Genomic DNA, 15,274 nt, shown 5'->3' on the forward strand with positions numbered 1-15,274 from the left:
GGCCCCAGCCAAGTGGCTGCTCACTGCCATCCCCCGCCTCTGCCCACAGTGACCTCTCCCTCTCTGTGGCTGCTGGCCGGCAGCATCGTCGCGGGGGCTGCTGGTGGGAAGTGCCTGAGGCCCTGGATGGGGAGAGAAAGGGCTCCAGGGAGCCAGGCCAGGAGGCCAGGAGCAAACAGGGCATCTACCAGCTGTTCAAAGGGCAAACCGAAGACTGGGAAGCCAGTTGATGGGCTCCGGGCTGAATCTTCTCTTTCCAGCCACATTGCCCAGTGCTGGGTCGGGCACGACTGCCTGCATTTCTATGAGGCCTCAAGTAACCGGGCAGGCGTACCCAGAGGATTCCTCATTTGGTCCTTCCTTTAATATTACCTCCAAATAATCTGGTTTAAAAAGACAGCACCCTCGTCTTAAAAGATCTTTCTATTTCTGGAATGTAAAAGAATCTACTATGTACAAGATAATGATAGTAATAAGTGCTAATATTTACTGAGCTTCTACTGGCTGCCAGGCTCTTTACATGAACTATCTCATTTGAGTCTCACAACAACCTTCACAAGGAACAATGATTATAATCAGCATGTCACAGAAGAGAACATGGAGCAAGTTCTCTGTCCTGTGCTGTCACCGCCACCTCTGCTCTGTCATCTCCAAGCATAATGATCCATGCAACCCATTTTTAAAGTACAGTTCCAAATATTTGTTTCAATTTTTTATTAAATTTTTGGGCCTACCTCCTTCTTCAAAAGTGGGTAGATGGGGAAGCTGAGATTCAAGGTCAGAGGCACAGTGATGCTGCTCATTAGAGCAACTGAGAATTCAAACGAGCCGGTGGAGGTGACCACCTGGAGGATGAAGTTGGAGTCCTCGCCACTCCAGTGGTTTCCTGCACTGACACCCACCCCTATTTCAATGTCCACAGACATTGGCAGGAGATGATTCAGCAAGCCCCAAGTTAGGCGAGCTCTCAGCTTCTCATCTCATGATTAAAGGAGGCCTTTGTGCTTTTCCCTGGAGAAGAAACTAGAGTTTTGGTGCTTCCTTCTCAACCATTCTTTTTCCTTCCCATCTAAGTCCCCCATCCACTGCGACAGTTCTGCTTGAAGCTCCCATTTCAAACCCCGTCCTCTTCTCTGGCCCCTCTTTACTAACAGTGTCTGAGAGGTCTCTCTCTCTGAATTTCACAGACTAACATACCTTTATACACTTGTGTATTGTCCTGTGAGGACAATCTTCGGAGAGAGATGAAGACACCAAATGTTCTGGACAAGGACAAAAGTACTTTTTGGAAGGGTCAGGGCTGAGGGGAAGAAGCTAAGCACCTACCACTGAGATGTGAACGGAGCCCAAGTACATCTGGTTCTGAGCTAATTGACTCTATCCTTCTGCCACTGAGGATTTTAGTTTGCAAACTAATGTGTGTAGGTATAGTGCAGGGAAGGAAGAGAGCTGGTGATGGCTGCTTTTTAGGATTTTTGCATGAAGTCATGATATTTTCCTGACTTATTTGTTCATTCCCCCAATCAAATACTTGTATATTTATTAAGTGTACTATGTGTGTGGCCCTGTGCTTGATACTGAAGTTGGCCATGAAAGAAAAGGAAGGTGGCCCTCACCTTGGACACTATCTGGGACACCATTTAGGGTGCCAAACACCATTATGATGAGCCACATCTCTGAGTATGGAGTTGGGGGAGGATGATGAATGGGACCTTGGGCAGGTGAATTGCAGGGTCTGTGCTGACCCCAAAGTCCCAGCAGGTATGGCAGCAATAAGCAGGCAATTGTTATCACAACAGTAATCATTACCTTGGTGTAAGGTTGACTGAAGTGTCTGAGAATATCTAACAAAGAGACTTTATCCTTGTGTCAAAACAAAAACAAAGGCACGCTACACATTCTTCAAGGCTAGGCTAAAATTCTATCTCCTTTACAAAATGATTCAGACCAATCCAGCTTCTAATACATCAGCAACCACAGAAAATAACTAAAAGAGGAATTTCTCCCATCGTGGGAGCCAAGTGCCGAAGCACCCATCCCTTCCTTTCAATGACCTCTGTCTGGCCTATAGGACCATGAGATCCCATTCATGCCTGGACTAGTGCAGAAGCCCAATTGATCTTCCAGCCTTCAGCTCCTCTCCCCCTTCACATCTGTGCTTAACCACCCAGGGCTGTGTCTTTGATCAATTCTGCTGCTGTAATGTGTCCCCCTGCTTTACTCACTCAACAGATGCTTATTGAGGACCTATCATGTGTCAAGCTGATACTGGGCAGGGAATATAATAAAAAGACAGACAGAGCAGTCTCCTGGGTGGGGACATCTGAAATAAGTAATGACTGAAGTACTGGTTATGCTCAGCAGCTGCAGCAGCAGCATCACTCCAAATAATCAGGAACCATCCCACAAACCAAATGAGGGATGCTTTTTCTAAAAATGACCCACGACTGGCAACACATAATGTAATATTTCCATATTCAAAGATTTTTTCCTCAGCCATGATGAAGTGGGTGAACAAAGCTAATAAATATGTCTACTAGAACTTTTACACATCAGCAAACCTGAGGCACAGATTGATATATCTTAATAGATTATCTCTTTTGAGAACATAAGAAAACAAGTACCCATCCCACATATCGCTTCTCTTGGGGAGTTGGAATTACATCAGCTCTCTCATCCTCCTTTCCTCTGGGATCACCATTTCCAAATGAATGTGGTGAGCAGGCACTCTGGATGCTGAGCTTGGAATCCCACCCAGCGTGCCAAATTCATCCTTGCTATTAAGGAAGAAAAAAGGGGAAAAAAACCCCAAATATGAATCATTCAGAAATACAGAACCGGAAGTTCATTATCCCTATGTGATTTATCTGGGACAAACACATAATCCCAGGCTGTCTTCCTCTTACCACCCAACACCCTTTTAGGCTGATCTCCCCAAATCACCATTTATTAGATCTACTTGTTCTTCCAGGGCCAGCTCAACTCTCACCTTCCATAGCCATCTGAAGAAAATGCTGCCTCCGTTAATAAAAATTCAATCCAGAATCCCCAGCATTGGCCCTGACAATATATCTCAGTGAGAAAGGAAAACTGGTATAAGCCTCAGCGGATGCTGTACCCCGAGTCCTCTCTCTGTGTCTTCTCTCACTGCACGTCCCTGCCCCAACCACCCAACACTCTGCCCAGGTGCGAACACACCATCCCTTCTTTGCGTTCCTCACAGCACAGCTGAGGCAGGGCTAGCGTTTCCAGACCCTGCCCTACTAAGGCTTGGGGACAAAAAAGCGCCCCAGAGCAGCTGCTTCTGTTGTACTTTCTGCATCTTCATACATTGTCTTTGAACAGAAGATGTTGCTCTTCCAAAAGAAGTTGGAGGACCACTGTTGTGGTTTATCACATATTTGCACTTTGAAGGAGATAGAGACAAAGGATGAAAAACAAATGGATAAAACACATTTACTTTTTGTATACCTGGGATTATATTCTCACTACTTCAAATTTCTACCCAGAGAAAAGACGAACTTCTTCCTTAGATGTCTCTTTGTTCCTTTTAACTTTGAAATCTATTCCAATAATTAGCAAATTAAAAAATTAGAAAAGCAAATTAAATAATTAGCAAATTAAAAAATTAGACTGCCTGATACAGTCTAACAGAAGAGTTATATTGTGGCCTGAGGGGACCCAGTATGGTGTGATGATTGACCCTGTGGCCTCTGTTGTCCCATGGCCTGAGTTCATTATCCCAGCTCCAGCACCCGCGAGCTGTGTGTCTTGGCCAAGTGATGTAAGCCCTCAGTTTGTCCATATATAAAATGGGGGTGATACAGCAATCATCTCATAGGATTGATGTGAGAATAGAGTGAGATATTCCATGGCCGACTTAGAACATGGCTTCATATTGTTAATATTCCATAAATATTAAATATGTAATCATATTCTTATTACTAAAGTGAAGTGCACTTTGAGCAACTGCTTTTACGATCAGCTCTTCTCCTTTTCCAAAAGTTGTATTTAAAAGAAGTTTTACAGACTTTGCACTTTTTACTTTGAGTTTAAAGATCCTTTTACACTAGAAACAAATCTCACGAATCCATCTCTCCCTGCTCCATTTCTGAGTGTGGGCAGAATCCTGCCCCCTCCTGACTTCCATGGGGATGTTATCCTTGGAAGTAGTTTAAAATGCCAAGATTCAAACACAGTGGAAGCACTGTGGGTCACAGTACGTCTGTCCTCCATGGGCTTGGATGTGGGTTTGCCTTGGCAGAGTAACCTGTGTTCTCCTCGCCTGTCTCCAACAGCTGTGTGGGAAGGAATTCAACCGGATGCACAACCTGATGGGACACATGCCACATCTGTCCTCCATGGGCTTGGATATGGGTTTGCCTTGGCAGAGTAACCTGTGTTCTCCTCGTCTGTCTCCAACAGCTGTGTGGGAAGGAATTCAACCGGATGCACAACCTGATGGGACACATGCACCTGCACTCAGACAGCAAGCCCTTCAAGTGCCTCTACTGCCCGAGCAAATTCACCCTGAAGGGGAACCTGACGCGCCACATGAAAGTCAAGCACGGGGTCATGGAGCGGGGCCTTCACTCTCAAGGTAATCGCTCATCCAGTAAGCCCCACACTACACGGTCCAATGGGTGACAACTGGGAGTGGAACTTGTTTTTATGGGTTGTTACTTTAGGGGGTGATTCTTGTCAAAAAGGGGAGTATACAGATAGAGCAACTGAGGCTTCAAGAGATTAATTTGCCCAAAATTGCTCAACTGAAAAGTGGCAGAGTCAGGAATTAAACCTAGACCTTTCCAGTTCTACAGCCTCTATCGTATCCACTTCACCGTGTCGCTGCTAAAGGGCACATAATTTTCTTTCCTTTTTAAAAAACAGGCCTGCAAGTTCTGCTGTCACCAGAAGTATGTTTGTGGCAGGCCAGCTTTCCCCCACCTGTGCACAAACAAATACACCCAGGGACAATTTTCCTGGTTGGTTAGGGCAGATTGGCCCATATGCAGAGAGCAGGGGCTACGTCTTCCCCACTGAGTCCTCACTGAACTAATGAAAAATTCTCTCCTCCTTTATTTTCTCAGTCCCAGAACCCTTAGCAGTGAAGAGTTTATGTTCCAGATCTACTGAATTCAGCAGGGTTGTTCCTTAGCCACCTAACCAACCAGTCCTTCAATAAACAGGCAATAAATGCAGCTCTGTCCAATGTAATGAGCTACATGCAGTGGCAGGTATGAGGCGAATGGGACCATCTTTGCCCTCTAGGAGATGTGTGGGGAGAAAAGAGAGGTTTACATGTAATTTACAAAATCAGATTAAATGCTTTTTGATATTGGTATGATCAAAGCACAGGGTGAGACATTTTAGGGACATTATTGCTTATCCCACAAGTCCATGAAAGAGACTGTGTTATTCTCATTTTATATAAGAGGAGACCAAAACCAAGAGGTATTACATAAACTGCTCAAGGTCAGAAAGCAAGTCTGAAGGCAGAACGGGGATTCCAACTCAAGTATTTCTGAATCAAGCCAATGCTCAATACCTTAAGCAAAAACATGGAGCAATTTGTTTGTGTTTGTCGCATCTCCCACCCCCTTACAAAAAAGGTGGTCAAACGGACACAAATATTCATAAACAAGATGCACACAGGTGCAGACAGCACGAAACAAAGCAATTGTAGCTTTCAGATTGTCCACAACACCCACTGAGTTTATGATGTTTCCTGTGTGATAGGGAACTGTGGTCATCACAAAACAAGGGTTGGAGTTTGTGCAAAAAATATTGTGAAAAAATTCTGCTTAAAAAAAAAAAAGGATTTTTTTCCTGAGAACATTTTTCTCCTGAATTAATCATTGAGTCTCTAGTTGCCTAAGCCACTTCCCAAGTTAGGCCTGGATTTTTCCAGAAGAGGTGAAGTTTGCTCAGTTGCCAGGATGGGAGATACACAAGGCAGTGAGGAGCCAGTCCTCCAGCTAAAAGCCTGACCTGGTCACAATGACCTACTCCACACTCACGCTCACATCCTAAAAGGTTCCTAGAGGCTCTGTCATCTGGAAAGATAAAGAGCATCACTACATGAGGGCACTTCAAAAAGTTCATGGAAAAATCGAATTAAAGGATAATATAAATCTTTCCATGAACCTTTTGAAGACCCCTGAACCTTTTGAAGACCCTTGTATATCAGAAGGTTGCTTTGAAAATTTCTAACAGACTTTCAACAATTTTAGTGTTTTCATCTACAAAGGCTATTAGCATTTTTTCACTCTAGTTTTTGAAATGGCTCAAAAATGATTAGAAAAATTAAAAAGAATCTCTCTGTCCCCCAACAAGATTAAAGATACAGACTGCCTCACTGCCCGACAGTATCAAGTGGAAAATGATGGACAGCAGGGCCCCCTACCTTTCCTTTTGCACCCCATTCCAGAGGCATGGTCTGGCTGCACCCCCGGGCCCCTCCCCTCCTGTTTCTCTTCTCCAGTGTCCTGGCCTGTTCCTCAGGGCCCACTGTTAGCTCAACACAGGTAGAGGCCTTAGAGATCGGATCAAATGGAATACTACCACCTGTCTGTAGGCTGCTGAAAAGCCCATTCCCTATAGGCCCTCAAACCAAAACTGAAGTGAGACCCTCTGAAATCACTGTGCCCGTGACGGGGACACTTGTGGTGGGACACAGGCGCTTTGTGAACACCTCAGAGAACCCTTTTGTGCCCTCTCTGTCTATGTACAGGGGTCAGGGTCATGGAGTGTCTTCCTCACCACAAATGGAATCTGCCTTTTTCAAGATGAAAATACCTTTATTAATGCTTTATTTTTTTCTTATGGTAAGACATATGCTCAATGTGACAAAATAAGAAAATAGAAGAGAAAAGAAAATGTACTTGGCATACAGAATTCATCATCAATTTTGAGATTTGGCATACATCCTTCCAGATACATTTTGATACACGCACACATACAGATACAGAGAGATAAAACTGGGTCTGCACTATAAATATATATATATGTTTTTTATTTAAAATACAGAGAGAATACCTTTTTATGATCATTAGTAGGTCTCTATATCACCCACACATAGTTGATGATATGGAGGTGCCATTATTTGTTTAACCAAATCTCTACCATTAAATACAAAAATTGTTTTCACATAATAAGAAATGTGGGGGTGAGCATCCTTACGCATACATGTTGTGCACCTGCCTGCTTATTTTTCATAGTTTCAATTCTCATTGGCATAATCAGTCAAATCTCATTTTTGAAGCTTCGTTGCATGTTGCCAGATTCACCTCCGAGGGGTTAGCCCGATTTACACACACTGTGTAACAAGCCTCCCATGTCCACACCCTTACTGGGAATTATTATTACTTATACTTCAAGCACAGAGATGACAGTTTGAAAGAATTACTGGAGAGGAAAATGGAAAAACAGGCAGTGCTTTTAGGTATCTAAGCGGACCGTTTTTAAAATGACCTTTGGAAAATGAGAACTGGGCAGTCAAATGTAGCTTTCTGCATGAAGTGTCATTTGCTGGGGAGGGGGGATGGCACCAGTCTTTACAAACGGCTCAGTCTAAATGAGCAGCGACCATCCTAGGCAATGTAAATGTTTCTCAGGTCACTCACTGGGCCTTTGATACTTTTAACACTCATTCAAGGGTTTCTTCAGTGTTTTATTTTCCGCATCATCAGTATAATAAACTGCATATTTTTCTAGATATCTAATTGTAAGGTGACACGGAGGTGCTTTTAGAAATTCTATTTTCTTTTGACTAATATGCAATACATGGTAAATTTCTTTCTAGTTGCAAAACTATGGTGCTTGATGTGTTGCCTTATGAATCACTATTTTGTTGAATTCATGAAAGTTATAACATTTTTTCAGATAGATTAAAATATTAGTAGTTGTATATGTAAAAATAGCCTTAGGGCTGGTGGGTTAGCTCAGTTGGTTAGAGTGTGGTGCTGATAACACCAAAGTCCACGGTTTGATCCCTGTCACTGGCCAAACGCCTATACATATATACCCTGTATTAAATAACCAAAAATATTAGAAATGACACAGGGGAGTGAGCCAGTGAAGAGGATGTTCTCAAGTAGTTGCTGCAGATGTAAGATAAAATTTCAGGAGAAGATGAATAATTTTAACTAAGGAAAACCCAGTGATACTTAGATTCCTGCCTGGGTGTCTCTTATTCTGCTTCAGCCACCTTCGTTGGGTGGGGCATTGGAGCATATTTTCAGGTGACCTGACCATGCTTAAGTGTCCTGGCTCCTCATATTAACTCCTCGTGTGCAAAGCAGGGTCCCTCCTGGAGACCACTGTCGTCTTGCTCTGAGGCCTCATGCCCCAGAAGACAGCTGTAGAAGAGTTGTCACCAGTGAGCAATGCTGGAGCTGGGGGCTGGGGGTGGAGGAATTCTCCCTGAATGAGCTCTGACTTATTCTGGCTATTAGAATGATCACCAGCTGCTCATGAGTAAGGAAGACTCTGGACTGTGTTCTAAGTGCCAGCTGCACATTGGAATCATCCTGGGAAGCCTTTTGTAAAATACCAGTGCCAGGGCCTCAGCCCCTGAGATTCTGATTTCATTGGTCTGGAGTGGAGGCCCAGAGCTGGTAGCTTCCAAATTGCCTCAGGTGATTCCTGTATGCAGCCAGAGCTGAGAAAGCTCGAAGGGGCTAACATAGCGTGCACCATTTCTGTGGCTTCCAGTCCCCTCCCAGGGACTCTGTAAATATTTCTGTTCCTGGCTTCAGACTCATTAGGGTACAGAACAGGAGACCTGATGGTCATACTACAGACTTAGGCCTTTTCACCTGTTCTGTAAGAGCCTCACAAGGGAACACGTATACACACACATGCACACATACTGTGTAGATACACACTTTTTCATACTAGAAGATGATGCCAGTGATGTTTATGGTCACTTAATATGTTGAAAAAGGCATGGCTGACCTATGGTGACTAACTCTTCCTTCCTGGATGCTTGAAGCATGATTCCAGTGAGTGATGATGACTCTAATGGGTGGCTTGGGCCCCGCAGGTAGGCCTTAACTTAGCACTGGCACTGAGCAAAGCAGCACTGACAAGGTGTTGCCTATGTGTGACTGACCATAAGCAATCATCCTCTGGTACTGTGTCTGTGTTTATGTAAATACTGCCTCTTGGTAGTTTCAACTCTTATTTGTAGAGCTAGGTACTGATTATTATTTTGCTTCCTCTCCTCCCGAACTTCCCAGTACATTTCTTTGGAAGTCTGGGTCCACCTCTAGAAGCTGGATGCCACTTTTCCTGTTGGCCAAGGTGCTTCTCCACTCGCCTCGTCTAGTCCTCGTCCTTCCCCTTGTGCTTGTCAATCCCTGACCCATTTCTCCTGCCACCTCACCTACAGTGCCTTCCTTCAGCCTCACCACCACCACGAAGTGCTAAAGCTGTTTGGGTTTCCTGCTACCACCCATGTCCTGAGGTCAGAGCACCTGCAAAGGGATGGTGAAGAGAATATTGTGGGTTTCTGCGGGTACAAGCAAACTCAGGGCCAAGAAGCCTCAGAAGGGCAAGTTCCCTTCCATTCTCTATTACTATAGCTCACCAGTTCCTCTGATGAAGTTGTCCAGGAGGCTGGCAGAGTGGTCAGAGAGACTTCCAGCTCTTCAGGTCCTGTTACGTATTTATCCATTCAGCAACCATGTGTTGAGGACCTACTGTGTGCTGTACCTGACCACATGTGCTGCAGACATCCAGTTGGTTCTGAGTATGCCTGGCTTGAATAGGAATCAGGAAAATCTAGACTAACAGGCTCTAGTCCTTTCCAACCAAAACAAATTATGTGGAAATGTTTGAGGGACCAGTTAATGTTGAGATGGAGAGAGAATGGTCTAGATGGTGGTTTTCAAATTGTGCCCCTGCAGAGCTGCACGGGGAGGGGAAAACTCTCGGGCCCCGTGCCTACTTCACTGAGAACAGCTCAAGTTTCATCTGTTTTGTATGTTAGCATTCCATGTAAAATTTCATTTGCAGGGAGAAAAAAGGTCTGGAAATGGTAAGAAGAATTTGATATGGAGTGTATTCCAAGGCCTGTTTTTAGTTTTGACTCTGCGTATGAGAGACCTAATTAAATCTAACTTGATGGTTAATATAGCACTGACCTTCTGAGAACCAAGGCTAAAATGTTCTATATGTTGTTGAGTGACTAGCATTCTGGTTTGCCTGGGACAATCCTGGTTTATTATCTGTCGTCCCAAGGTAATTACTAATAGTGCCACCTCAGTTCTCAAAAGTATCTCAATTTGGGTGATAAATTACACAGACACCCCATGCATGAGCGCAGAGCTAGGAGAAGGGCTGGCCAGCTTTGCCTGATGAGCCTGTTAACCAGAATGCAAGCCTGAATGAGATCCCATCGGGGCCATCCTCAGAGAAGTAAAAGATGAAGCCTTGCAGGGTTACCAGCACTCCAAGGTCAAGACAGCATAACTTTCTCACACTGTGATATTCTGAACACAGGTCACTACCCAGTGCTTTCCAGGCTTTTGAACACTGTCACTTTGAACTAACCAACAGACCAGCCAAGTGGCATATTTTTCTTTTATTCTTTTTATCCAGGCCTATGATTACCCTTCTTCTTGCCTTTCAATTCCTCTTTCATTCTCTCTTTTTAAAAATTTGACTTCCCATTGACCATAAGCCTGAGGCTGACCTTTCATAAGCCCACAGGAGCAACTGGTATATTTGTATATGAGCAGTTAGTTATATGAGAAAGCTCAATGTGCATACCGTATTTATTAAGCCCCAAAGGCATTTAATAAAATAGTAACATTGTGTTTTGAATTATGATCTTTGCTTTGCTGGAACAAAATGTAACAGAGCTAACATTTAAAATCCTTTGCATATTTGGACAACATTACACCAAATGTTGATTTTGTACAGAATTCTGGTTTGCTGTTTAAAAACTAAAAACTCTGAGTGTATAACAACCCAAGTTGTGAATATTGCTTTCTGCTTCAGTGAAAAAGCAGTTTACCTGAAAATAGCATGTAACCTGCATTTTGTTAATTTAAGCAAATAAAGACATGCTGAAAAAGCTGAGTTAATTATTTGCAAATACCTGAAATTTTGCAAGGAAGCTGTCATTGTCAACATCTCACTCCTGCCATTTTACTCTCTGCCAGGGTGGTTCCCAGTGGTTGGCTCCTTAGCCCCAGAGACACAAGGGTATTGGATTCTTCCTCCCTCAGGGCCTCAGAAAGGATTCAGGAACTTCAGCCCATCTGCACGCAGATGACATCTTCCTCATCCTCTTCCTCTTTCCTATTCAGAAAAAGTTGTTCTGGAAGGGCATCACAGGCAAATGGGAGGTGAGAGGAAGGATTGCCTCATTCTGCTTCAAGTTCTTTATAAAAGTTCAACCAAGAGGCAGTAGGCTCTAGTGAGCAAGAGCACAGATTCTGGTCCCAGGCTGCTTGAGTTCAGAGTCCAGCCCTCACACTTCCAGTCTTTAGGACCTGAGACCAGTTCATGACCTCTCTGTGCCTCAGTTTCCTCATCTGTAAGATGGGACTTAGAACTGTACCTTCTGCACTGGGTTGTTGTTGCATTAAATGGCTTAATACGTGCAAGACACTGAGAATATGCCTGGCTCACAGTTTATGCTACGTAAGAATTAGGAATTATTGGGGCCGGCCCGGTGGCGCACTGCTACAGTGCGCCGCTTGGGAGCGTGGTGGCGCTCCCGCCAAGGGTTCAGATCCCACATACAGACCGGCCGCTCACTGGCTGAGCAAGGTGCGGGAGCAACACCGAGGGTTGCGATCCGTTGCCGGTCACGAAAAAAGACAAAAAGGAAAAAAAAAAAAAAGAATTAGGAATTATTATTGTCAACACTGTGGCCAGAAAATGGAGCACTCAGTTCTCCCTCCTCAACAGAAAACTCACAAACCTGGGTCAGCATGGGAAATCGTCCATTTCTGAGGAGCTTCCCTTTAAAACGAGTAAAATTGCAACACATACTGAACATTGTTGTATGCCAAGCACTATGCCAGGTGATTTACACACTCAATCTCATCTGAGTCTCACGCACCCTGAGAGGCAAACATTATCCCATTTTACTAAGGAGGAAAGGGAAGTTGCGGACATTGAAATAGCTTGCGCCAAATTACTACCTAGTTAGCGAGTTTCTCCTTTGCCTCCAGGTCATAGAGCCTGCAGCAGGTTCGGTACTCTGGAAGCAGGTGCTGAGACAAATTTGGGTGCAAGATGTTTATTAACAATTAGTATCAGTGGAAAGAGAGGAAAAAAGAAGATTGAGCAGAGACAGAAATAACCGAGCTGCAGGCCCAGCCAAGCATTAGCCAGCATGACGCCAGCTCTGGGGCAAAGATTGCTCATCAGAGTTATAACACATTAAGCAGAAATGTCCAGGGCATTGCACCCCCACCTTGCTCAGTCACCAGATGTGGGCTGCCCCAGGAAAGGCATGACTCTGCAGCTGGGGTAGGCCCAGGAGGAGCTGGCAGCTGGAAGCTGTCTGCAGACTGCCCTCTCACAGCTCAGTACAAGTCCTTCCTTGGAGAGAGACTGGGTGACTCATCTCTGCATCTGCCACAGTCCACCCTGAACATCACTGCAGTCCACTTCTTCATGAATATTCATGGAGCATCTACTGCAGGGTTCCAGTGGGTCTCTCTTACTGATGGAAAACTTAAAAGAGGATGGTCAGGACAGGCTTCAGCCCCTACAGTGGCAATGAGTCTAGGGACCAAAACTGATACTCATTTTCTCTTCGACTATCACCAAATCTAGATTTCCCTTACTATCACATACCACCTCTGCCAGTCTCAGTGGCTTTCCTGGTGTCGTTACCTAGATCCTCATCCCCAGGGATCTGAGTCCCACTCACCATGCTTCTATGGACTGAATGTCTGTGTCCCTCCAAAATCTATGTGTTGAAACATAATCCCCAATATGATGGTGTTTGGAGGTGGGGTCTTTGGAGGAAATTAGGTTTAGATGAACTTTTCAGGGTGAGGCCCTCATGATGGGATTAGTGCCCTTATAAAAAGAGGAGGAGACTAGTGCTCACTCTCTCTTTTTGCCATGTGAGGATATAGCAAGAAGACAGCTGTCTGCAAACAGGAAGAGGGTCTCACCAGGCTCTGATCTGCCTGCACCTTGATCTGGGACTTCCCAATCTCCAGAACTGTGAGAAATGTTTGTTGTTTAAGCCACCCAGGCTATGGTATTTTGTTATAGCAGCCCAAACTGACTAAGACATATGCCCTTTGCAGAATGGGGTCACTGTACCTGTTCATTTACAATCACAAGTAGGCAATGAAGTACCAGAAGAAACCCATGTGGGTCACCTGGATTTCTTACTATTCCTCCCTGATCCATTGTGTAGCAACAATCCTACTTCCTCTGGATGATCAGATCAATTACCTCTCCCAAGATGGTGACTCCTCTCCTTGTCTTCTGGTCCTTGAAGACAAGGAACAAAAGTGCCCAGGTAACAGGTGTAGCTTATAATTCAATGATACTCTTGCTAAGTTCCCAGGTAAAAGTGTATCCCCTTTGAAGATGAGAGCTTCTAACCCTGCAGAGCCCAGAGTTATAAGTATGAGAAATACAAAGCCCCTCAGTGTGTTATTAGGAGTGCTTGCAAGTGGGATCACTCCTGCATCCACCCTTAGTCCCTGGACCCATACAGTCTTCCTATTGAGGATACAGTATCACTTAAAAGTCTTTAATCCAACACGTATGCTGGAGGATGGCATACCATCCTTATGGAGTATTTTCTCCAAGAAAAAGGGAGCTAGCTTCTTCTGGGTAATGCATGTGTTGATATGACCAGTGGATCCTGTGGTCATGGTCCCATCTCTGAAACTCATTTACTGTAAACTGAAACTCATGGTTCAATATGATTTTATGTGGGATTCTGTGCCAGAAGAACAAAAACTACATAACCTCACCCCTTGCATAGTAGTGCTGGCTAAGCTCCTATGAGCGGGAAAGGCAAATATATACCCAGAGTATGTGTCTATTACTGTGACAATAAACTGCTGGCCCTTCAGGATGAAAGGAGCTAAATATAGTCAACTTCTCATGAAGTGATTAATTGTCTTCTTGAACAATGGTGTCATACTGGAAACTCAGCATCAGTTTTCATGACTGGCATGTTAGATACTCAGCAGTGGCAGTAACTAGATCAGCCTTGGTAAATGCAGTTTATGCTGTTGGGCCCATGCGTAACCTCTATCTCTGCCACTCTGTCTACTTCATTCATGTGTCCTTTGTCCAGCATTAGGGTGGCTATTGACAGAGGCTGAAGCCAACTGGTGAGGTAATTTTGTCTACCAGGTTATTGAATGTCTCTTCCATGGTAGATGCTATCAAACAATAAGTCCAAGCAGAAGTCCTTGCTATTCAGAATGTACTTGAGCAAGGAGTTTGAGAGGGAGAGGGTGAGGGGACTTGGCAGGACATGCCGGAGATCATAGAGAGGCAACGCAAAGGGGAGGGCTATTAAAATTTCTGGCATCATACCTGAAGAATCATTTTAAACTGACATTCGAAATATGCAGTGCAAGTCATTTCACATTTAAAAGGATACTGCTTTCAGTTTAGCGATCAATTATATTAAGCATGCTAGCAAATAATTTTGTTTCTTCTTCTAGAAAGTAGTAATAATGAAACTGGTCTCAACCTCGTGTCAAATGAGGAGATGGATGAGGTAAAATCTATTAATCATTCTGGACTTGTAGAGACAATTGCTGTGTCATTTATCATTGTTGAAGGACAGCTTCCCTTCTAACCTGTACCAACTCTAGTGAAGAAAACAGCCCCACTTAGAGTGGCAGGTTATCCAAGTCAGAATAATATTTAAACTCCTCAGCTGTGGTTTTGCAAGACTGTATACTTAAAGCATTGAGTCCATTGCTTCCTCTCACTCCTTACAAATCAATTGAAAGTAAAAGACATGTGAAATCGATGGCAAAGTCCTTGTAGAGAGAAAAAAAAAAAAAAAAAAGCAAAACAAGGTTATGCAGAGTCTTAGAAACAGATAATTACAAAGTCAGCCTCCCAGGGGACATTCGATAAACATCCATCGGGTATAATGATGCACCTCTCTGAAGCAAGCACTGCCAACAGGGTCTAAATGAAATCGATGGCAAAGTCCTTGTAGAGAGAAAAAAAAGCAAAACAAGGTTATGCAGAGTCTTAGAAACAGATAATTACAAAGTCAGCCTCCCAGGGGACATTCTATAAACATCCATCG

General features: G+C 44.0%; 1 protein-coding gene across 1 annotated transcript in view; it reads left to right on the forward strand.

Moving 5' to 3' along the window:
- ZNF366 (zinc finger protein 366) overlaps window positions 1-7,452 on the forward strand; it is a 17,201-nt gene extending 9,749 nt beyond the window's left edge. The window contains exons 3-4 of the mRNA XM_008570475.1: window positions 4,426-4,600; window positions 7,331-7,452. Of these exons, the coding sequence (XP_008568697.1) occupies window positions 4,426-4,600; window positions 7,331-7,452 (297 nt within the window). The remainder of the gene's footprint in view (window positions 1-4,425; window positions 4,601-7,330) is intronic.
- Window positions 7,453-15,274: the final 7,822 nt, after the last annotated feature.

This window comes from Galeopterus variegatus, unplaced genomic scaffold (assembly GCF_000696425.1).
Source record: "Galeopterus variegatus unplaced genomic scaffold, G_variegatus-3.0.2 Scaffold605, whole genome shotgun sequence".
Taxonomy (NCBI): Eukaryota; Metazoa; Chordata; class Mammalia; order Dermoptera; family Cynocephalidae; genus Galeopterus; species Galeopterus variegatus.